The following is a 22450-nucleotide window of genomic DNA, read 5'->3' as shown; positions in this document are numbered from 1 at the left end:
GTAATTGTGTGTCAAACAAATGTTAAAATAACCACATTACATTTGTTACATATTATAAATATTTGTGAGCTCAAACAAGCCTGTTTTACAATTAAAGTAAACACAAAACAAGACCAAGATTATTATTTGAAAGGAACATTTTGATTAAGGCAGTCCTACATTTATTTTAGGAGGGAAAGAGGGAGGCTATTGTTTCAAGAACAAAGATGAATGCATAAGTAATGAAGGCCCTAACCCAAAAATAAAAGCAGAATTAATCTAAATTTCAATCCGTATTCCTCAAAATACATAATGTAAAGCAACGTTAACATTGATACGGTTTTGTCAAGTAAGTGGAGATTGCACACGATAGGCTATTGTGTGATCTACAATGCAAGGGGCAGCCGCTCGGACCTCAACGTGCTACGTTGCTCGTAACGTTGACGTCTTACGCAAAACAAGTTCAGCAACCTCAATATCAAAATAGAAACGAAGCAATTTTCAACCCAAATTAGTACTAGGGACAAGGCAGAATAGGACAAATTATTAAACGATTTCAGTAATTTCAATTGATAATCAACAGCATCGTTGCACAATTGTACACAAGGTGCTATATGCTAGTGCATTAAAATTCAAGCAGGCTAGCGGTACTGTTCCACTATTAAGAAACCCATGAAGTCACACAGCTGGATATATTATGTTTTGTACCTATTAAATGACAATGTGTTTTGGGATGCTATAATTTAAACTGGCGAATTTATTGGCGAGTTCGATGACACCTACTGCCGAGGCATCGGGAAAGATTAGCCTTGCTGTTCCCTCGTGAATCGTAATGTAAAAACACCTTGGTCCCTCACGCGTTACCGCTAGCCAGGGCTATGAGACTAGCTGAATAAGCATGTGCATAGCATTTAGCATATAGCATAGCATATAGCATTTAGCATATAGCATTTAGCATATAGCATAGCATATAGCATAGCATACAGCATAGCATACAGCATAGCATAGCATAGCTTTGGCACTGGTCATGCAGATGCCACATACATCCGATGCGTTAATGTTTAAATGGTAACCGTACCATTAGAGAGGTTGAGTAGTGCCGTATCCTGTGTGGTTTTGACTTCCAATCGCAAAGGTTGCTGTTCTGAGTGTCGCTGTATATCTCCATTTGCGTCTCCGATGGACAGGAGCCGTACGCCGGGAAACACTGAGACCGCCATTTTCAATCTGAAAGTACAGGGAGGTCTGTGGCGCATTCTGCTCCACAGATTAGGGGATACATTAAAAAACTGTGAAACAGCGCCCCCTTAAATTTAACATGATATGACGTAAAATATAACCAATGTTGCTTAATCTCAATCCATATTTCGAGTTAAAACTATTTGCATTTCGCTTTGTGTATACACAGACTGTGTCTCTTTTCGGCATTGGATATGACGCTTGGAAACAGATCTCAAACACAGAAAAACGACTCTTATTTGATTTTCGTTTTAATATAGAAACACCAAAATCGGAAATACAGCTACTAGTAAGAAATTATCTAATTACTATTTGGTTTACAATGTTTATTTCTGAAACGAAAATAGAATGGAAAATTGGCCGGTATATTTATTTGGATTTCCGAAAATTTCCCCCACGGCATTTCTCATAAAGACCACAAGATAACGACAACCTGACGCCTGAAGATGATATCGTGGTCTGGAACGATCGATCTCCAGCATAAATTCCACAAACACTAACAATGGGGAAAAATTAGGGTACACCTGTATTAAAGAAAGAAAGAGAGAAAAATACTCAGGCGTCAGTAGCTATAAAGGGCCTTCGGAATCCTGGCAAAGTTGGGGTATATACATGTTGGGATACTTGGAATTTTGAATGTTCCATTAATCTGCCATGTATGTTTTTCCAATGTGGGAGGGAACCGCAGTACCCGGAGAAAACCCACGCAGTCACGGGGAGAACATGCAATCTCAACACAGTAAAGCCGGAGCCGAAATCGAACCCGGTGCCTCCCTGTGCCTCGTAGATTACCGTGCCGCCCAGTGACAATTTAAAACCAAGGAAAAAGATGGGAACGGCGCAATGTTGACTGGTTGGCACATCCAAAGCGGATCGTAAAATGGATGGATGGATGGTTGGATGGGTAATAATAATGATAATAATAATTAAAAAAATAATAATATTAGTAATGTTTACAAAATCAATAGGGATCTTGCAGTGGTCGCTGCCCGGGCCTTCATAATAATTGTTTCTACAAAAACAGTAGTGACATCCCTGTCATTGGGTTGATCTGGTTCTGTATTTGTTTCAGTTTCCTGTGGGAGAGAAGGACGTTCGCTCCAGCGCAGGGCTCCATTCCATAGGAACCCAAGCTACCAATGGTTCATAGAAATAAATAGACTGGAAAAAAAGTCAGAAAAAAACAAAATAGTTATATTTCCCATCCATTTTCTCATCCTGAGCAGGGTCGCGGGGTGCTGGAGCATATCCCAGTTGACTTCGGGCAGAACGGGAAGTACACCCTGAACTGGTCGCCAGTCAGTCGCAGGGCACATAGAGATGAAGAACCATTCGCACCCACAACCATTCGATCACTAATTGGTAACCAATCCCACATTGCCTGCACACAAGTGAGAGGTATGTACCACGACATCATCTAATTTATATAGTCATATCTTGTGTCTTAAATAGGGTAGCGGGAAATATGCTACAATATTTACCCTTTCTTTATTAATCAAAAACCAACATGACAATTCAGTATTTCTCAATAAAACCTGAAAGCTACGGTATTTATTGTACGACCGACTCCCTGACTACAGTACCAGGCTGACTCACACCCCGAAACGACAGATGGCGGTAATGGGCCCAAATTTCTGCTCTCCGCCGAAATATAAAAACAGAAGAGCGTTAACCGGCAGTGACGAGCCAGTCGTAGAACGGAGAGGGGCCGGTAAATGAAGAAAACATAGTCAAAGTTATAAAATACACTGGAGATTGTTTTTCCCATCTTCCATCCATTCTGATGTAAGTTGTTGTGCTTCGAGATTCTGAATGTTTGTCTGACGGTCCGTTTTTCGAGATGTAGACACCCAACTAAGCACCGGTGCTAGTGGCATATCAAATAGTGTTGAGTACATAGCTTTCCCAATTTTGTGCTTCATTTCACAATTCGTTGTCGTCTAGTGTAATATATATTATCAGAAGCTCACAAACTACATTAAGGCTACAAAAGTTTCTGATGATTGACGTCGTAGTGTTGACTCACCTAGTAATGGCCTTTATTAAATGTAGGCCTTACGCGCTAGGCCCTTCAAGTAGCGTCGGTCTATGTGTAAAATTTCAAACAAAAATTCATTTACCCCGCACCTTCATTGTTAGACAGATCTAAAAAAAGACGAGTTGAGTGATAAGTATCGATTTGCTGTGACATTTATTCAGAATGTTATAACTTAAGTTTCTAGCCAACGTCTTAATACAAATGCAATGGGGTTCGACTTTAGAGATTTGAGGTATGACCTTTTTGTTGAATTAGGCTTTCATACTTTAGTAATTTCTTTAATCATTTGACTATTTTCAAAAGGTTGGTATCATTGGAACGCTTGCTCACACAGAAACAGAACATTAATAACACTCAACTCATGAACTTAATAATAGAAAGCCAAGTTCTTAGGTTTACAAAATAATGGCCAACCAATTAAGAGCCGAGAATTAACACTCTATTAATTGTAATGTACATTGTAAGAAAGGAGGTTATGATGCATTTTTATTAGATAGAACTGAAATTAGCATTGAAAGTGATGGAAAATATGAGCCATCATGGCAAGTCAGAGTAATGTCCAAAAAATGTGTTTGCGGCTCGACCAATTCACATAGAAGTATATAAAAACATGTAATGAAAATTAAGTTTCCAGGAGGGGTTTATCATGCATTCAGGAAATTTTGTCTGAGTCTTCCAACGCGCATATAGAGCTTCTGGTGAGAGGTGGGCGATATGGGCCCAAAAAAAAAAAATGGCTTCATGCATCTTGTGCAAAACATTGTACAATGAAATTGTACGGCAATATTTAACAATGAAGAACTTAAAATTATTTCCAGGCGATGTCATTGATGTTTGTGAATGTTTCTGACAATTTATTTAATCCAGTTTTTCCTTCATGAGAGATAGCAAAGCTTGTGTAGCATGCAAGATATTACTACAGTCAGAATGGGGAAAAATATATATGTATTTTATTTGATATATGTAATTTGTGGACGGTTCTTTTATTGCATATATATTTTGGTCAAACAGTCTCTGAAATATTCCTACACATACTACAACTGAATGTGAAGTGAATATCGAACATCCGGCTAAGGTAGTAAACCGTAGCGCGTGCACGCACAGCGTTTGAAGCTCAATCCATGTGTCTCGCAAATCGAGGCCATTTCCCACAAAATCAATGAGTACGGTACTCTAATAACAAACTTGGTCACGATATCGCCCGGAGGCAAGCAAATTAATATTCATTAGATAGCTGCACCCACCCCTCAGTTGAACACCTGACTGGGGTGAGAGGTTGCCGTCAACAGCGTCCCGAAAAAGATAGTCACGTCAGACACGCTGGCACACGAGCACACGCTTTTATTAAGTCGAAAATGGAGAAAGTTAGTGAACTATGGACTAAAAAGAAAATATGTGAGTACAGGAAAGATTGGGAAAGTTAGTGTTTTGTGGGAAGCATTTATTAGTCATGTATGTCTTACTGAACATGACATGATCAAAACAATAAATAATCATTCAAATCAAAAAAAGAAAACCACACATTTCAATAAGATTCACTTCATTGCTGTCCACGTGTTTTTTTGAAAAACCCCAAACTTCCAGAAGACGTCTGCCATCAAGTTTGTTGGCGCTGATTTCGGTGCTTCCGCCATGTTTTGATACGTGTGCTGACGAGATCTCACATGATGTGAGAAGTCACATGAATTTATGGGGAAAAGACATATTAAAAGGATACGTTTATGGTTTCATGAATCAAGGGTGTCAAATTGAAAATTGATTAGATTCATTTTATTTATTTATTCTTAACTCACCCGACCCTTGGTGTACAGTGATACATGTGTTAGAGAACGCTACTTAATGAAATGGAAGTTTGTGTGTCTTTTAACATCTATATCCTTAATTCTTCTCTTCCTGCCAATCCAGAGTGTCTTCTTGTGACGAACAGACTCAAAACAATTGATTATTGACTACTCCAAAGACGGGGAGTGCCCTCTCGACGACCAGAAGATCACAGAGCCGTGGTACAAGTCAACCGGAGAGTGCGAAGATCAGTGTGTGGCCTCAGTGAGTGAGCAGCCTTCCCTATGTGTGTGACAATGGGAGACATCAGTGACTTGGACCGACAGATTGAACAGCTGCGACGCTGTGAACTTATTAAGGAAAACGAAGTGAAAGCACTTTGTGCCAAAGCCAGGTAACATTTCCTTCTACACACTCGGAACAATGTTCTTCACAAGTTTAAAAAGTAATTAGACATTTTAATCTGATAGATACATTTTTGCTATGTGGAACAGCAGCTTTAAAAATGTGTCAGTTTTGTCATTATTTTTCATTTCAGAACGTAATTCTTTGCGTGTTCGTTTATTAAGAAAATGTAATAGTTACTGTTTATTGAATAACTGAAAAATATTGTGCAATGACTGCACAGCGGCACCTTGAAGTACGAGTGACCTGACGTCGGGCTGGGCGATGATTGGAAAAAAATGATCATCATGATTATTTTGTATTTAATGTTGAAATCATGATTAATATAAACGAGTCTTCATGGATTTCAAAAGTTTGTATTTATTCAATTACCACAGTTTTGAGGAGCAAAATATGAATGAAAACTCACCAAAGTGAGCACAAACAACGGGCTTGGCGAAAAATGTCATATTTTAAAGTTACCATACTTAAATACAAAAAAATTAGTCTGAAGCACACCTTGGAGGGGTTTTACGGATCCCTGTTCTCCTCTGTTTGACCCACGGCCATCTGCTGAAATGTACAAGAGGCTGGGATAGGCTCCAGGTTACCCAGGACTCTAGCAGTTGTTCATGAAACTGTCTGTGCGTCATCCAGTTTCAACAGTCACTTAAACCCATGTTGCTTTTATTTGTATTGTCAGAGAGATTCTAGTTGAAGAAAGCAATGTCCAGAGAGTTGACTCTCCTGTAACGGTAGGAGCCATTTTTGTGTTTCTCTTGTTGGCCATAAGTTCGAACATACTTTTGATGAGTGACGATGATTATCGGTTTTACAGGTCTGCGGTGATATACATGGTCAGTTCTATGACTTGAAGGAGCTTTTTAGGGTAAGTTATTTCAAGCTCCTTTTCCATTCTCGATCATTTACGTGTCATCTGTTATAAATATCGTAATCACTTTGGTCCTGGAGGATTATCTTGTTGAGTGTGACTATTGTTGAATAGTGACCTAATCGATTTATAATTTCTTTGCTTGAAATTGCACTACCAGACAACGGGTTCACGTGATTGCTAAAGCTTTGTTCTTCGGCAGCCCTCTTGACTAGGGATGGGTATTGGTCCTTTTTTTGTTTTGAAAAACACCAAAAGAAAGATTTGAGTTATCGAATCGATCCGCGCTGTAAAACGTCTATTCTGTTGACTGGATTGGAACGTGTGAACAGGTGACTGCAATTCTTCAGTCGGTCTACATGTTTCAAGTCTCCATGAAAAGCCCATGACTTGATCACTTTGTCCTTTTTGAATGTTGTTTCTCGCAAACTAAAAGGTGTGAATTTGAGAAAAATCTCCTTTTTCCGAAGTTACACAAAGTCAGTAAACGCCTTCTTGAGGATTACTGTATTGTCGAACAAGTGAATCATCTAAACCAGGGGTGTCAAACTCATTTATGTCGCGGGCCACATTGTAGTTACAGTTTGCCTTTATGAATTTTGGGAAACCAGATAAATGTTCAATCACTTCCACATATTACATATACAGCGCACAACAAATTGATGGATAACTAGTTTTAAAATTAGAAGTCAAGAATAATGACTGTTATTGCAGACTACATATGACAATTTGACATTTTGGTTCAGACTTTAGCAAGTGTCATGGAACTTAACATGCTTGATTTGCTTTCACGGGCCACATAAAGTGATGTGGCGGGCCACATCTGGCCCCCAGGCCTTGACCTTGACACCTGTGATCTAAACTCTTGAACTAAAATATACCATTTCAACTTTTTCCTGTTGAAGTGTCTTGATTTGAGGACCTTCCACTCTGTCAAAACTTACCTAACCAATGTCATTGTAATATGTTTACATACAGGTTGGTGGAGATGTCCCGGAGACAAATTACCTCTTCATGGGAGACTTTGTAGACAGGGGCTTCTACAGTGTGGAAACATTCCTTCTTCTTCTAGCTCTTAAGGTACAAATACCCATTAATGTAGCAGGGTTCACATGGTCATGAAAATGACAACAAAAAGGTCATTGCAATCTTGCATGGATAATAATCAGGATGTGTAAAACAAATACAATGGTGTGACGTGATTAAAATTTTGACATGGCCAATTCAAATATGACATTGATGTAACCGTTGAATTTATAGTTTGTTGATTCGTCATGCCTCAAAAGTGTAGCATTTTCTTGGAGAATATCGCATTGCCGTGGCAACAGCCACGAAAACTCACAAACTTCGTCTTTCAACATCATGAAAGCCCTAAACCACAGAAGTGAATGTCCCATCTTCGATCCCCCTATCCTGCATGTTTTAAATGTTTCTCTCCTCCAACACACCTGATTGAAATGTTGGTCTTGGAACGCACTACCAGCGGAAAGTGAGGGAACACTATATTCGGTCTCAGTCTTAGTCAATGTCTTGAGGCTTTTCTGACTAATTTTCAGTTGGATCTGTTCATTAGGCTCAGCGCAATACAGTAATGGGGAAAAGCACCACTAGGTGCTATAGTAAAATATTGTCATATAGATGTATTCAGGTGGTTGTTCTGGCCCTCATAAATTTGTTTAAACTGAAACTATCTCTGAATGGGTTCTATGGTACTTAAGCAAGACGACATTGAGGAGGGGAAAAAAAGGACAAAATCTACTGTAGTGTAATTTTGAGCACATTTATTGTGCAGATCTCAAAACTTAAAATCAAACCAGGACTGAATTTTTGAAAACAAACAAATAACATTCGAAATGTTTTGAATATTTAAAATATTAATACACCTTAAACTTTATGGGTCACACTTCCCGGCTGACGTACACCATAATGAAAGGTAACGCTCTGTCACTGCCATTACTGTGTATAATCTCTCCAGACACTGATGAAAAATTATTATATATACTATTGTGCTGTTTGATACACTTCACTGGAACGCAGTTGTAGCCAGATTTCTGTGCAAAGTGTACTGGATCACTCAAGCAATTAATTCCTGCGTCTGACATTTTCATGTCAATTTTAGCTTCGCAATTAGCATGGCTTCTCATCATGCCTTCATGACAGTGATACTTTTTGAGCCTTATAGGATGCCATGGAGGCTATGATTACGGACTTGGGAATGACTCCTTAACGTATTTAGGTGGGTCTGAATACGTGGCAAGCTAGCCAGCCGAAGCTCATTTCTAGCTAACAGGTGTGGCTCGGAGCACCAAGCTTGTCTTGATCGTACCAGAACAGCAGAATGCAGCAAGCATCTGTGACTGGTCATTGTCTATGCTACATTGTCGTTATTTTAAAAGAAGACTGCATTGAGTTCATTATATTTAGGGTCCAAGCAGTGACTGCTGCGGTGTCCCTTTAGTTTTTGTCAAAATTAGTAGTAGTAGTAGGAACAGCAGTAGCAATGGAAATCACATCACAACTACCCACATTATAAAAAGTGCTTCTTTTTAAAAAAAAAAAAAAATTAACTCCTTTGTTTGCTTTTTATTTTCAGGTGCGTTACCCAGACAGGATAACTTTGATTCGGGGAAACCACGAGTCCCGGCAAATTACCCAGGTGTATGGTTTTTATGATGAGTGCCTCAGAAAATATGGCTCTGTCACAGTCTGGAGATACTGCACTGAGATTTTTGACTACTTGTCCCTCTCGGCAATCATCGATGGCAAGGTGAGGTGCCAGTTATGTTAGAAGCTACTCTTTTCTTTTTTTCTTCTTCTTCTTTTTTTTTCCTCTTGTCATAAAACACTATTATCCCGTGCACCCTCGCCTAATTGCGGTTCACTGTTCAAGATTTTGCCAGTTTCATTGGTATTGTGGTATTAGTATTGACTGTTCGGTGTTGTGTTGATCATGTGGAAGCGTGTCCTTCTACTGTAATGCCTGTCAAGTCTCTAAATCAATGAGGCATAACGGCTTTCATCCTTGGTATTAACTATGCGGTTAGTTCAAGCCCAACTATTTTGCTGCAGGCTACACTTAAAATGTCAACTTCTAGAAAACAAAATAAGTAAAAAGTTTCAAAAGCAGCCTAACCTCAACCCATATGAGGCTGCTGCTGAATAGAGAGGCATCTTTGGAGCTAAACCACTTTGCCTCTTGTTAACTGTGAGTGAGTTGTTGGGTATTTGATGAGAAAGTTTTTTGTAAATTAGATTTTGATCATAGCAGCTTGTGGTGTGTATTAATCTTTGTGTAGTAAACTTAAAGCAGCGCCTTGAAAATGGAATTTGTCGCATTTCATTTTCATTACATGGTGGTAATGAGCAGAGTAATTAAAAAAAAAAAAATTGTGTGTGTGTTGGTGGGAAAAGTAATCGTAGTAATAAGACCAGAATTGAAAGTGTATGATTTTTGACTGATTCAAACCATTCCAACTTCAAACTGTTCACCTTATCTCTACTGATGCCAAAAATTCTCACTCAGCAAAAATTGCCACTCACCAAAAATTCTGTTTTCCTCATTCAAAAAAAACTCAGAATTTTTTTATTTGAAAATTGTTTTTGTTTTCCCCAAGACTTTCTTCATTTTTTGGACCAATACAAACCCTTCCACCTAGAAACTGTTCAGCTTTTCCCCTCTAATGCCAAAAATTCAACATTTTCATTCTTAAAACACCCACCCAAAAAATAATCAAATAAAACGTTTTTGTTTTTTTGCCTCTAGCTCATTTTAGCTAGAGGCATACGCAACAGCCTAAGACCATAGTTAGAAGCAGAAGCTTTGAAATCCAACCATAACTCGTTTTGGCGTCAACAAGGTTCAGAAACAAGGATTTTGAGTGCAAGAGCTCTAATTTTAATATATCCAAGTTGCACCTGAGTATAAATCACAGGTTCAACCAAACTATCGAAAATAGTTTGACTAATAGTCAGAAATATATGGTAGGTCTGTATCAATGGCTACTTCTACAGTTTTCTTTGCATTAACTTGTCCATCAATTGTTTCAATTCAGTCCTTTTTGTCCCCTCAGATATTTTGTGTGCATGGTGGCTTATCACCATCCATCCAGACACTTGATCAAATCCGAACCATTGACAGAAAACAGGAAGTGCCTCATGATGGGCCCATGTGTGACCTCCTTTGGTCAGACCCAGAAGGTATACAAGCAAACTTCCTTCGTCACCAAGCACGCTCATACAAACCTAAATTGAATCCAACTCCCAACATTTTTTTCCCTCAATACCATTGACAATAATATCCTATCCCAATCTTTGAAGTGTTTTTGACTTTGTTTCCCTGCTTTCAGACACTACCGGATGGGGTGTGAGTCCCCGAGGTGCTGGCTACCTGTTTGGTAGCGATGTCGTGGCCCAGTTCAATGCCGCTAATGACATTCACATGATTTGCCGAGCGCATCAGCTGGTCATGGAGGGCTACAAGTGGCACTTCAACGAAACAGTGCTCACTGTGTGGTCAGCACCAAACTACTGCTACAGGTATGAAGCAATAGTAATCATTCCAGTAGTACACCCAAGTCAGCCATTAATGCCTTAGCAACCTGTTTCATGCAGAGAACCCGCCAAATTGCTTTGTCGGATCCATGAAATTTCACTTGTTACCGTTACAGCAGAATCACTCCCCTTAAAGTAGGATCTTGCTGCAATGATTTGCACATTGTTCCCTCGTGTGACACCAGGGAGGCAGGAGAAGTGAGCCTTCCCAATGGTGGCCAGAGGAAGTGCACGCAGACCATTATTGCCACATGTCAATAAGGCAAAAATGAGGGGGGGGGGGGTGAATTCTGACATGCCAGGCTTATCGTGTCGTGGGCGTAAAGCATCCCAGACGGTTAATTGTTGATGTCATGTCATGGGAATTTGACATCTAACAGGGCAAAAAATATAAGTAAATGTTTATACCTTTGAATGCTGACCAGTTATTTTGCAGATAAGCAAAGTTCCCTGCTCATGCACGAGTGTGCATTCTGTGTAGCTGCTCAAAATGCTGATTGCGCTAATCTTCACCACCTCCCAACAAGATAAAACGAGAGCGCAAGACGCCGGGAGGTGGAGGAGGCTCCCTTGACAGATCTGTGAACGGTGTCTCTCAATGTTGTTTTCAAATAAATCTCATCATTCATTATAATACTTGTTGTATTGGCTTCCCTGGACAAGACAGTCACACGACATGGGGTACGACGCTTCAAGTCAACTCACAATTGTCCATGACATTAAATGTTTGCAATGCATCTGTCAGGTCAAGATCAGGGTATATTGGTGTAGTCTAAGCTCAGCATAAGTCACACGAAGAGCTGGCGTGGCTCAAATGCTATATGACGATAGCAGCAGTGTGAGAGTGAGAGAGAGGTTACATAAAATACTCCTTTCTTGTCATGTGAAAATGCTTCTGCTGATGTTGTCTGTTTTTTAGCAGAAGTTTCCAGGCCCCCCGTGATTTTCCGAGTCTTGCACAGAGCAACATTTCTCACAATCTTGAGTAATTTGGTCGTGCGACATGCTTTATCTGCACAGCGTTTGAACTTAGTTTGTAGCAGACTGTTGCTCAATGTCTTCGGCTGCAAAACCAAAACTAACTTTTGTAATCTTGCGCCTCCTTGTTCATTGAAATATAAGCAGTGCTACAACCGTTGAGACTTGCTTGAAAGTATGCAAGCTGCTCAGAAAAACAAGTTTTGTGTTCTTTATTAATTCATTGTCATTTGCCATGCATAATTTTGTTTTTGTGCTGATACAGATGTGGTAACGTGGCTGCCATTTTGGAGCTGGATGAACATTTACAACGAGAGTTCATCATATTTGAAGCCGCACCACAGGAAACAAGAGGCATTCCATCTAAGAAGCCAGTTGCAGACTATTTCCTGTGAAGTCTTGTGAATTGATTCCACCAATTCATAATTTAGAACTCTGTGCAGTTTGTTTGAGAAGCCGCAGAGCGCTGGTAATGTCAAAACCATCAGATCATGTATCTTCTCTTTCTCTCTTTGTAAATTCAATTCCACTCGTGTATGTTTATTTTTAGATGGCATGTAGGAGCATTTTTGTTTGTTTTTTTCAGTAATCTCACATAGATTTCACAATTTCTAATGCGTTGTTTGGCACGCTGTCCACAGTGAGGCACTGTATTCACTGTTTTTTTTTTTTAATCCTCTGTAGGTTTGTCCATTTTGATATTGTGAAAATAACATTTTTGTATTGGTGTTTTTGCTAAATAAAAGCCACTTGTACATACGTTTAAATGGATAGTTGTAATTTCTCTGAACAAAACGGTGCTGTCACACTTAATCAATTTAGACGAGCATTGGGGAACTTTTTTTCCCTAGAACGTCTTCATGAAGTGTCCCCCAGGACGTTGGCCCTGTAGGCCCGGAGCTGGACACACCTGCCTTTGAGTATGGGTCAAACCACTCACACGAGCCGACATACTTCAGGTGTCAAGTGGAATGGCCGAATCCAGGGGTCACCAATGTAGTGCCTGCATGCATCAGGTTGCCCCACAGGACCATGTGAGTAGCCTTTGCGAATTTTCCCCAAAAAGCTCATTCGTGATGGGACATTGTGATTTCCTAGGAATGTTGTAGAAGTTTAATTTGAAAATGTCAACACTGGCAGAGACTTCTAGAAATTAAGTGTTGCTCAAAATGTCAATTTTATCCTAATTATTGTGAGAAATCATTCACATGATCAGTGCGTAAAATTAATAACATGATTAAAGGTAATTTGAGAATGTGATCTTTCTGAAGTATGTATCAAGATGGTAGCCTTTTACACGCATCGGCAGCCAAGAAGTAGCTCTCAGTTTCAAAAACTTCTAGTGACCCCGGCCGGCCAACTAAAAGTCTTAACTCTCCAATCCATTTGTAAGGATTAATATATTTTGTCTTTACAAGGAATTGAATTGTAGATCACATGCAAGTGTGTCACTTGGAGATTCTTTGTCCAGTGGACCCGCACTTTTTGGGGGATAGAGATCAAGTTGGCCCACTAATAGCGAAGAAAAAAAAGAGCAAAAAGGTTAATTGCCAAGTGACGAGTATGCAGGAGTCCTCTGCGCGAGGATTCTTAGTGGACGTGGGCCCAGTGATGTCGTTAGTTTTTTTTTAATTGAAATTCAAAATCGCAGTTGGACCAGAGTTTTCCGTGGATCATTTGGGTAAAATTGAAGCGGCTACTGCAGTTTAGCCAAAAACAGCCAGATGATATTACGATATTTTTATATTCACAGATAGAATCACCATTCAGGGTGAACCAAGCGGCATTTTCTCTTATTCTAATTAACTTCATTACAACCCAAAAAAATACTTTGCTAGATTTACTACATGTAGTAATGTCAAGTGTGTGACAGCCTTATTATATATAGTAATGTCAGTCTTAGACAGAGGAGTGAAAATTGCTGCATGGAAGGACAGAAGCCAATATAGAATGTTAATATTTTTTTAATAAGCACAAAAAGTATACAGAATTTGGACAAGTTTGCTCTGATCAGTTCTGCTTCAAGTTTGTGTGAGGGCTGGGGTGGGGTGTCCCACTTGAGGCATTGTCAAGTGTTGCAGACTCCAGGCTTGTAGAGCGACTAGCTGCTGTTCCAGACTCTTTTTGAACCAGCTCGGGCTCATCTTTCCCGGCTTGAGGTGGGTGGACCAGTACCATGTCGATAAGACCAAAGTCCTGGGCCTCCATGGGGCTCATGTAGCGGTCTCTCTCCATGACATTCTCTGGAAGACAAAACAATTTAAAGACTCACATTTCTCATTGATGCCCCCTCAGTCGTTTGTAATATCATCGCATAAAAATTTGCAAACACATTACCAGAATTGAACATGGTCATTATTGTGTTCTAACAACGCTCAGTCTGTTTTATTGTGTGGCCTGAGTCAAAAAGTAGGTATTGGAGCACATAACTCCTACTCTGGCATCCCTTCACTGAGTTTTTTTTATCTGATTCTATTATTTTCAAATCTTCAAATGGCTGATGATGTGACCATGGTACTTCACTTTTCCACCACTGAAAATTCCACCTCCAGACCGGTCAAACATAGGTACTGTTGTCTTCCGCTGCTCACTCGGCCTCACAACCATCACTACACTCGTTTTAGAATGAAACTTGAAATCAAATTGCTCTCCATATTTAGAAGAAACTTTGAGCAGCTGCTGAATGCCTACAGAATCGGGCGACATGATGACCACATCGTCTGCATAAAGTATCCATTAATCCATCCATTATCCGATCCGCTTATCCTCACAAGGGTCGCGGGGGGTGCTGGAGCCAATCCCAGCGGTCTTCGGGCAGTCGGCGGGTTGCCACCCAATCGCAGGGCACACAGAGACGAACAACCATCCGCGCTCGCACTCACACCAGGAGACAATTTAGAGTGTTTCGTTAACCTGCCATGCATGTTTTTGGAATGTGGGAGGAAACCAGAATACCCGGAGAAAACTCACACAGGCCTGGGGAGAACAGGCCCGACCGACCGAGCCCCATGAACAAGCACGCATGTTGTTCCATGAAGAAAATAGCACATTTTCAAAGTCTTCCACAGTACAATAAATCTTGCACAACCTTAACACAAACCGTTCAAAGATGGCAGAGGGACCCTTACCTATGGTTTCCAGCGGTTGCCCAGTGTGTTTGGCATAGAGATTGTTGATTTGTTTCTTCAGTTTCATGATCTCCTCCGCTTGGATGGCGATGTCAGTGGCCTGACCCTGAAACCGAAGATTCATTCCATTGCAATGTCAGATGTATAAAATATGTTATCTCAGATAATCCCTTCGTCATGATTTGAAATGATATGTCTTACCCTGGCACCTCCAGATGGCTGGTGGACCATGATACGGGCATTGGGTAATGAATGTCTCATACCCGTTGTCCCCGCTGCCAGCAGCAAACTACCCATACTAGCTGCTTGACCAACACACCAAGTGGAGATGGGATTGAGGATATATTGCATGGTGTCATATATAGCCAAGCCTGCTGTTACCACACCACCTGGGGGGGGGGGGGGGGAATCGAGAAGCTTCTTCATATAAAGGATATCTTATCTTATATAGTGAATGCAGACAATGACATAATGACACACGATCCTGTCTTTTAGCTCATCAAAATATAACTTTTAATAAACCTGGACAGGCATTTTTACCCGAGGAAACACCGGAAAGTTTTGCCCTGGTTGATGCAAGGACACTTGGTCGACTTTTCTCCCAGATAAATCCAACAATCCAATTCCCACATCACTTCTAAAGACATTTTATGGATTCTTTGAGGGGCAGATTTTAAATAGTCAATTGCTCTCCTCAGATGGACGTATTTCCCGCCGCCTATAAAACGGCGGGGGTGAGGCCCCATCTAAAGAAGAGCAGCGTTTTTAATAATTACAGAACTGTATCCAACTTACCGTTTTTAAGTAAGATTTTAGAGAAACTAGTTTTTCTCCCAACTAAACAATTTTTAAACAAAAAATATTTGAGAGAAATAGTCTGTTTTTAGGATAATATAGACAGCTCTTTTTGATCTATATTTATATTGCACGTAATTGAACTGTGTACAGCTCTCTCTGAAACATTTATTTTTGTGCATGCAAACACTTAGTTTTTCTTCTTTCTACCCCCCAATTTTGCTGCTGTAGACTGTAAATTTCCCCAGTGTGTGACAAATAAAGGATGTCATAAATGCAGAGATGAAAAAAAAACTCACGGTAATGCAAATTACAAATGAAATGTCATTTACAATGGGGTTGAAATAATTTTGACAGCAGCAACATCGGATTTTTGCACCCTTCATCATCAATATTGTCAAAATGGTGACTTGTTATTACACCAAAAAAATGAACATGCATTTTTTTTTCATTTGTATTTTGACACGGTGAGACATACAGGACAGGAGTGCAAATTTCAAGAAACTAAGGCAGCAGCGTGATTATTGGAGAAGTGAGTATTTTAGCAGCAATGCACTGGAAAGAGAGTTCGACATTTTATTCTGAAAATGTCCAATTCAAAGACCAAAAACAGGACAGTACTTGCTTCCAATGCCTAAGCAACGCAATATTGATGAGAATTACTTGAAGACCCCCGATTGCTTACCAGGGCTGTTGATGTACATGTGGATTGGTTTGTTGTTGCTTTCAGACTGAAGAAAAAGCAGTTGGGCAATAACCAGACTGGCCACATTATCATCAATCTAGAGGCGGTGGCAAATGAAGAGGGGAAAACGAATATACTGTCATTATCATAAAAGCATATCACAAAAAAAAAATCATTAAAGCAAGACACTTACAGGACCCATTACACAAATTATTCTTTCTCTAAGTAGGCGAGAGTAGATGTCATAAGCTCGTTCTCCTCTGCCCTGGAATGAAGAAGAACAAGAATAGATGAATCCGACAACATTCAAAAGTTGGTTTGGTTGAAAGTAGAGTTTGTTTGTTTGTCGGCGACCCCTGTCTCAAACCAAAGCAAAAACTAATGTTTTAAATGAATTTTAAGCCATTTTAATGCCCAACCAACATGGCTAATTTAAAAATGTATGCTTACAAGTTTCTACACTTGTTTTTTGGGGGATTTTTTTTAAAGATATCAGCTGTCAAAATGCAACCAATGTAGTGTCATAGTCTTTGACTCCGACAGTTGTCTGCCAAATCACAGTGATGCCAAGTCTTCCACATATGCTGGTGCTGGAGATGTTCCAACGGAACAGGTTTGCTTCATTTCTACTGACCATGAGACTAGTCCTTTGTTTCTGCGCACAGCTATCAACTTACATTACACGGTGTTTCTATTCTATCCTTTTCTTTTTTAATCACACCTATTTTGGGTGAAAATCTGGGAAATTACAACATTTTTTTAAATGGTATAGGTCAAAAGTCAGGTCAGAATTTGTAGTAGCGTGTGACCAAACCATTGCAGGCATGAAGGCAACCTTGCAGTTCCAACAATAAATAATTTGAGCAAATTTGTTATTTCAGAAGTGTACAATATTGCAAAACGGTAGTGATGGGTCCAGCGACACCGATGCCTTGACGCCTGCGCCGGGCTCACAAAGCAAACCACGTGTCGGTGCATGTGCTGCTTCATTACGTCACGTGATTGACACTTGAACTGCACCGGCGCAGTTTAGACTGCATCGGCTGCGTTGACACAGTCCAGGCTGCTAATTGACACATCGGCTGCGTTGACACAGTCCAGGCTGCTAATTGACACGTGAACTGCACCGGTGCAGTTTAGACTGCATCGGCTGCTTGGCACAGTCCAAGCTGCGCCACTTAGTCCAGGGGGCGTCGACTCAGTGCAGGGGGCGTTGACGCAGCAAAAGCCCGCACAGTGTATCCTAAGGAAGTGCGTCTGGCGACACGATGCCGATTGCCGAAACAAGCCAGACCTCACCCTCGCTCGAATAAAAATATATGTTTGGGCAATACGGAAAACACACTGATTATCAGAAAAAATGTGTCCGTCTGACTTCGAGCGTCATGTCGGCTGTCATATAATGTGTCCGTCTGACTTCGAGCGTCATGTCGGCTGTCATATAATAGGCTATTATTATATGAGAAGTGCTTTATGAACGTTTGTACTGTACGTCATACTCCAGTTGATTGAGAGGTCCCGCCTATTAGGGGGAGTTCCAGAAAGTGACTGCGAGTGAGCACACCGCATGTTTGATCACTCTGCCACGTTGCTATTAAAAGTCACATAAAACGTAAACCTTGTCTGCTGACCATCATTACATCGGCTAGGCTAGTTTAGCTGTTGTCGTAGTTCAAAGCTTAATATGTGGCGTGGGTTGGGTCGGCGCCGCGAGTATGTGCTCGCGCTCACGCGCTCACAGCAGAGAGCAGCAGACTATCGACTGCTGAGACGCGCTTCACTCGAGTGACGTTGCTACAGTATGTGCATATTATGGAGCAGCTTCCGGACAAATACAAATTGTCCGCCATGTAGAGCCATGTTGATCTCCTTTTGGAGAATAAGGTATTTATTAAAATCTCCTTGTCTCTCCAAGTGCCTCTCGGATTTTTGACATGTCTTATTCCATTGTGTGTGTGTGTTCTCCACAACAGGGGAAATAGCATGCATTAAACGCAACAGAGTGAAATTTAAAACACTGGAGCATCTTATTTTTCTAAATCAAAATTTGTGAAGACAAAGCCCAAAAGCATCCTCATTCACATGATTTTCACATTATTGAAACACATTGAATGATACAATATGAATGCATGGATGTGAATGATATTGTCAAGGGTCAATGGCATCTTTATTGTCAAATATGCTTTATGTATGACATGCAGCGTAGATGAAATTTCTTCCTCTCAATCCTCAGTGCATACATGCATGCAAACATGCTGTGCATTAAACACACACAGCTAAGAAAGGATAGCAGCTACACTGTATAAAAAAGACATGTAATCTGAACAGTATAGACAATATAAACAATATAAACAGCATAAACAACATAAACAATGGCGCTTGTGGCTATTGTGGGTAGAGTGAGGTAGTGCATTGTATACACGTCATCATCAAATCAGTTTGTTCAGTCTGTCAAGTGGGTTGGCTGCAGGGATTTTGAAGGTCCAGCAGGTGGCAGTGGTCAGCGACACAGTATCAGTACAGTATCAACACAGTGTGTCATTGTGTCGACACGCCTCATGAGGCCTCATGGACCCATCACTACAAAACGGTATCCCTTCCAATTAATCCCAACCGGGGAAGTAGCTCCCAGTTTAAAAAAGGCTGGTGACTCCTGTATTAGACTAAGTTCTGTATTTTCACGACCATAGGACGCACTTAAAAGTCTTAAAATTTCTCTAAAATGGACGGGCCGCCTAATAATGCGGGGCACCTCATCTGTGCACCAAGTTTCAAAATCTGTGATTGTTGCTGTGTGACTTCGATGAGCGCTCCCCTTGACGGCCTGATGATATGAGGACACGCTACTTATATAGAGGAAAGGCGGACGTTAAAGGGGAAGGATGGGCGTGAAAGAGGTGCGCTAAAGGCACACCCACTAGCACAGGGGTGGCCAACCCGCGGCCCGCGAGCCGCATGCGGCTCTTTGGCTGGTTCAATGCGGCTCCCGGGCTTTCACACGACAAGCATCGAAAATACCTCGGCAGTGGCGATGCCATTCAAACGAAGGCGCGAACTACACAGAACTTACTACGTCAGCCTATTATCAAGCTACTTGAATGACATAGAGGGCAACCAATCAGATGACTGCATCACCGCTCATTGAATTGAATTGAATTCAACTTTACTGTCAAATGTGCTGTATACAGCACCGATGAAATTTCTTCCCTCTCAACATAAAACAAGAGGTGCCACTGCGGGTGTCCGCACAAACAACGGCGCTCAGCGCTAAGCTAGTCAGCGAATTAGCTCTGATTTTAAGGCAGGGGTGCCCAATACGTCGATCAGAATTGACCGGGAGCCAGCGAACTGGTCCCAAGTCGACTGCAAGGGGTGGGAGGAGGAAATGGGTGGGGGGGAAAAAAAGATTTGTTTGTTTGTATCTTTAGCTTTCGTTCATTTTCGGCACGTTCCGACTGTTGCTCATCGTGGTGTGCGTACATATATGCGCAAGTGCACTGGTGGGCGCCCACATGTGTTTCTGTGTGTGTGTGTATGCTTGCACGTGCGCGATCGGGTCGTTCATGGGAAGTTGGTCGCTTCAAAAGTCGATCTTTGGCCAAAGAAGTATGTGTGTGTGTGTGTGCGTGTGTGTGTGCGCGCGCGCGCGAGTATGATGCGGCTCTTTGCAGTAACACAGTAAAAAAATTGGCTCTTCGTCTCTCACTGGTTGGCCACCCCTGCACTAGCAGGTGGATATAATGCTGAAAATGGCATCAATATCTCTCACACACATACGCACACTCACACACACACACACATTTGAAGTCAAATATTTTGCTATTGCGACTACACTGCCATATAATCCAAATTCCAAGCAGGAGGATATTTCACTGACCGTTTGCTCTATAACTATAGGTATTAGAGGATTTCTCCATGCAGGACTGCTGTGGATTGATCTTGTCAATTTCAGTCCCTGTCCCACAGCTTGAAACGCCTTCTGAAAGACAAGAAGCAAGTAAAACAGAAGAAATTAGAATATATTTTAGGAGGAAATATGGAAAAACGACCTGAATCACAAAGTTAGGCTCGTTTGTAAAATTTTGTTCATGTACCTGTATATATTTCTAATTGTACTCATTTTAATCAGCCCTGCAATTGACTGGCACCCAGTCAATGGCGTACCCCACCTTGAGCTACAAGTCAAATGGGATAAGCTGTAGTTTAACATCAACCCAAATGAGTATAAGTGGTATAAAAATGTACATGATCTGGTTTTATTTGTCTGCCATGTTGGAGCTATAGAGCTGGACGGTGCGCTTATTACGGCAGGTGTAAAACTGAAAGACGAGGAGCAGTGTAGGATCCTCTTGAAGGAACTGTTCGCGGGGGGGGGGGGGGGGGGGTTCTGTATAACCGCTGCAGTCTGTGAAAATCAGCTTGGTTGTACGATTTTCTATCTCATTGATTGTACAAATATGAATGCAGGGACATGAACCTGTTTAGTGGGGTTAGTGTAGTCACATTACTAAGTGGCTGGGACCCGACGGGGCCAGCGGTAGATTTCTCGGCGTGGGAGGGTGGTGGGGGGGTCCTGGCTACAGTGTCTTGTCTTGGAGCAGGAATACTGTACTAACAGCGGCACAGGACACAGGAGGGAAGGCCATTTTCCAATGCAATTGTATAGTGAGCCTCAAAACGTATTTGAGGCTGGCATAGTTCACATCACTGGGAGTCCACATATTCCAGTGCTGTGAAATACTATATTTGCCACCTTCCTGATTTATGTGTTCTTTGCATATTTATCACATACAAACCTTTCATTTCATCAAACCAATTTTAATATCACACTGAGACTACAAAATGAAATAATATATATACAGTATTGGGCACTCAACGGTTTCTGGGGGCTGGTCCCGCTGTTTGAAATTTTGCGGAATTAATTATTAATCCATGAATGCGAGATTAATCATTAATCTGATTAATGTTACACATACAGTACATTTGACAATAACGTTTTATCCAATCCAATCAGAAAACAGTATTTCGATTTTGAGGGCACATAGAAATGTAGAAATAACTGTTTTTGGGGAACGTGACTACCGTTTCAATGCATTATTTCCCCTCTTGCATTAAACCATTTCTTTCGTACATTTAATGCTTCAACCTTTATTTACGCATTTTTCAATCATAAATATATCGACTTCTCCGTGAAAACTTGCCACCTCAGATAAGAATGCCAAACGATGAAACTTACTTTTAGTAGAGATTTAACAGGTTTTCACAATGAGCTGCACATTTTTGTTGCACAACACACAGTAGCTACGTCATTTTAAAAAACGCAAACACCGCTCAGTCTTTGCTGTTAAATTAGCAGGTATATTAATTTGACTTTGACATCCACTTAGTCATCATAAATGTATTATTTTCCAGTACCCTGCTCAACCCTCGGACTTCTTTTGTATGCGAACCCTGTGTGGGGGTAAATAAACCGTACACTAATATTAAAATAACCCAGATGCTTTTCAAACTGCCGCTACGTTGTGTTGCGACATTGAAATGCCTTGGTTCTCAGTTGTGCGTGTCCTTGGATTTTTGAAATGTGTCGTTTTAGGAAAAACGTGGATCAGCTGTAGCCTACTTTCATAACACAACGGATGTTAGCGGACATGTTAGCGGATACCTTTTCATTTTGCGGTGTAACCGTTCTGGTGAATACGTTTAAATAAAATAGTGAGCAGTAGTACTAACCGTAAAAAGCACGCTCATAATTCCGGAACAGCGTGTATTAAACTCCCAATGTTACCAGCAGTGACACAAGAACTCTCTCTTCTTCCCTGTTTAAGGCTGCTAAAACAACCTTTAGTCAGATTAACGCCCCCTCCTGGATTAGAAATGGTATATCAGAAGAAGGGGGCGGTGGTGCGAAACATTGGATTGTGACGTGAGAGGAGGGCGGGGGTACTGTTATCATCTCTATGCAACTCTATGACCAATGAGTGTGTAAAATGGTTATACCT

The 22450-nt window shown here is 40.9% G+C and overlaps 3 protein-coding genes across 6 annotated transcripts in view; 1 reads left to right on the top strand and 2 right to left on the bottom strand.

Moving 5' to 3' along the window:
- carm1 (coactivator-associated arginine methyltransferase 1) overlaps nucleotides 1–1235 on the bottom strand; it is a 60271-nt gene extending 59036 nt beyond the window's left edge. For all 4 annotated transcript variants that reach the window (XM_086132156.1, XM_086132152.1, XM_086132153.1 and 1 more), the window contains exon 1: nucleotides 1058–1235. In XM_086132156.1, coding sequence (XP_085988282.1) covers nucleotides 1058–1235 — 178 coding nt within the window. The remainder of the gene's footprint in view (nucleotides 1–1057) is intronic.
- Nucleotides 1236–2880: 1645 nt separating this feature from the next.
- On the top strand, nucleotides 2881–12610 carry LOC147193196 (serine/threonine-protein phosphatase 4 catalytic subunit B). The gene is made up of 9 exons (XM_086133196.1): nucleotides 2881–3003; nucleotides 5162–5432; nucleotides 6126–6177; nucleotides 6261–6311; nucleotides 7293–7394; nucleotides 8908–9081; nucleotides 10385–10511; nucleotides 10661–10850; nucleotides 12109–12610. The coding sequence occupies exons 2-9, from the start codon at nucleotides 5323–5325 to the stop codon at nucleotides 12236–12238; spliced, it is 936 nt and encodes a 311-aa protein (XP_085989322.1). The 5' UTR covers nucleotides 2881–3003; nucleotides 5162–5322; the 3' UTR covers nucleotides 12239–12610.
- Nucleotides 12611–13789: 1179 nt separating this feature from the next.
- clpp (caseinolytic mitochondrial matrix peptidase proteolytic subunit) lies at nucleotides 13790–22307 on the bottom strand. The gene is made up of 7 exons (XM_086133622.1): nucleotides 22182–22307; nucleotides 20329–20430; nucleotides 16645–16716; nucleotides 16452–16548; nucleotides 15173–15360; nucleotides 14972–15077; nucleotides 13790–14086 (listed from the first exon to the last, which is right to left on the bottom strand). The coding sequence occupies exons 1-7, from the start codon at nucleotides 22197–22199 to the stop codon at nucleotides 13854–13856; spliced, it is 816 nt and encodes a 271-aa protein (XP_085989748.1). The 5' UTR covers nucleotides 22200–22307; the 3' UTR covers nucleotides 13790–13853.
- Nucleotides 22308–22450: the final 143 nt, after the last annotated feature.

This window comes from Hippocampus guttulatus, chromosome 16 (genome assembly GCF_054856545.1).
Source record: "Hippocampus guttulatus isolate MCC_2025c chromosome 16, RoL_Hgut_1.0, whole genome shotgun sequence".
Taxonomy (NCBI): domain Eukaryota; kingdom Metazoa; phylum Chordata; class Actinopteri; order Syngnathiformes; family Syngnathidae; genus Hippocampus; species Hippocampus guttulatus.
This window is presented reverse-complemented; position numbering and strand designations above follow the sequence as displayed.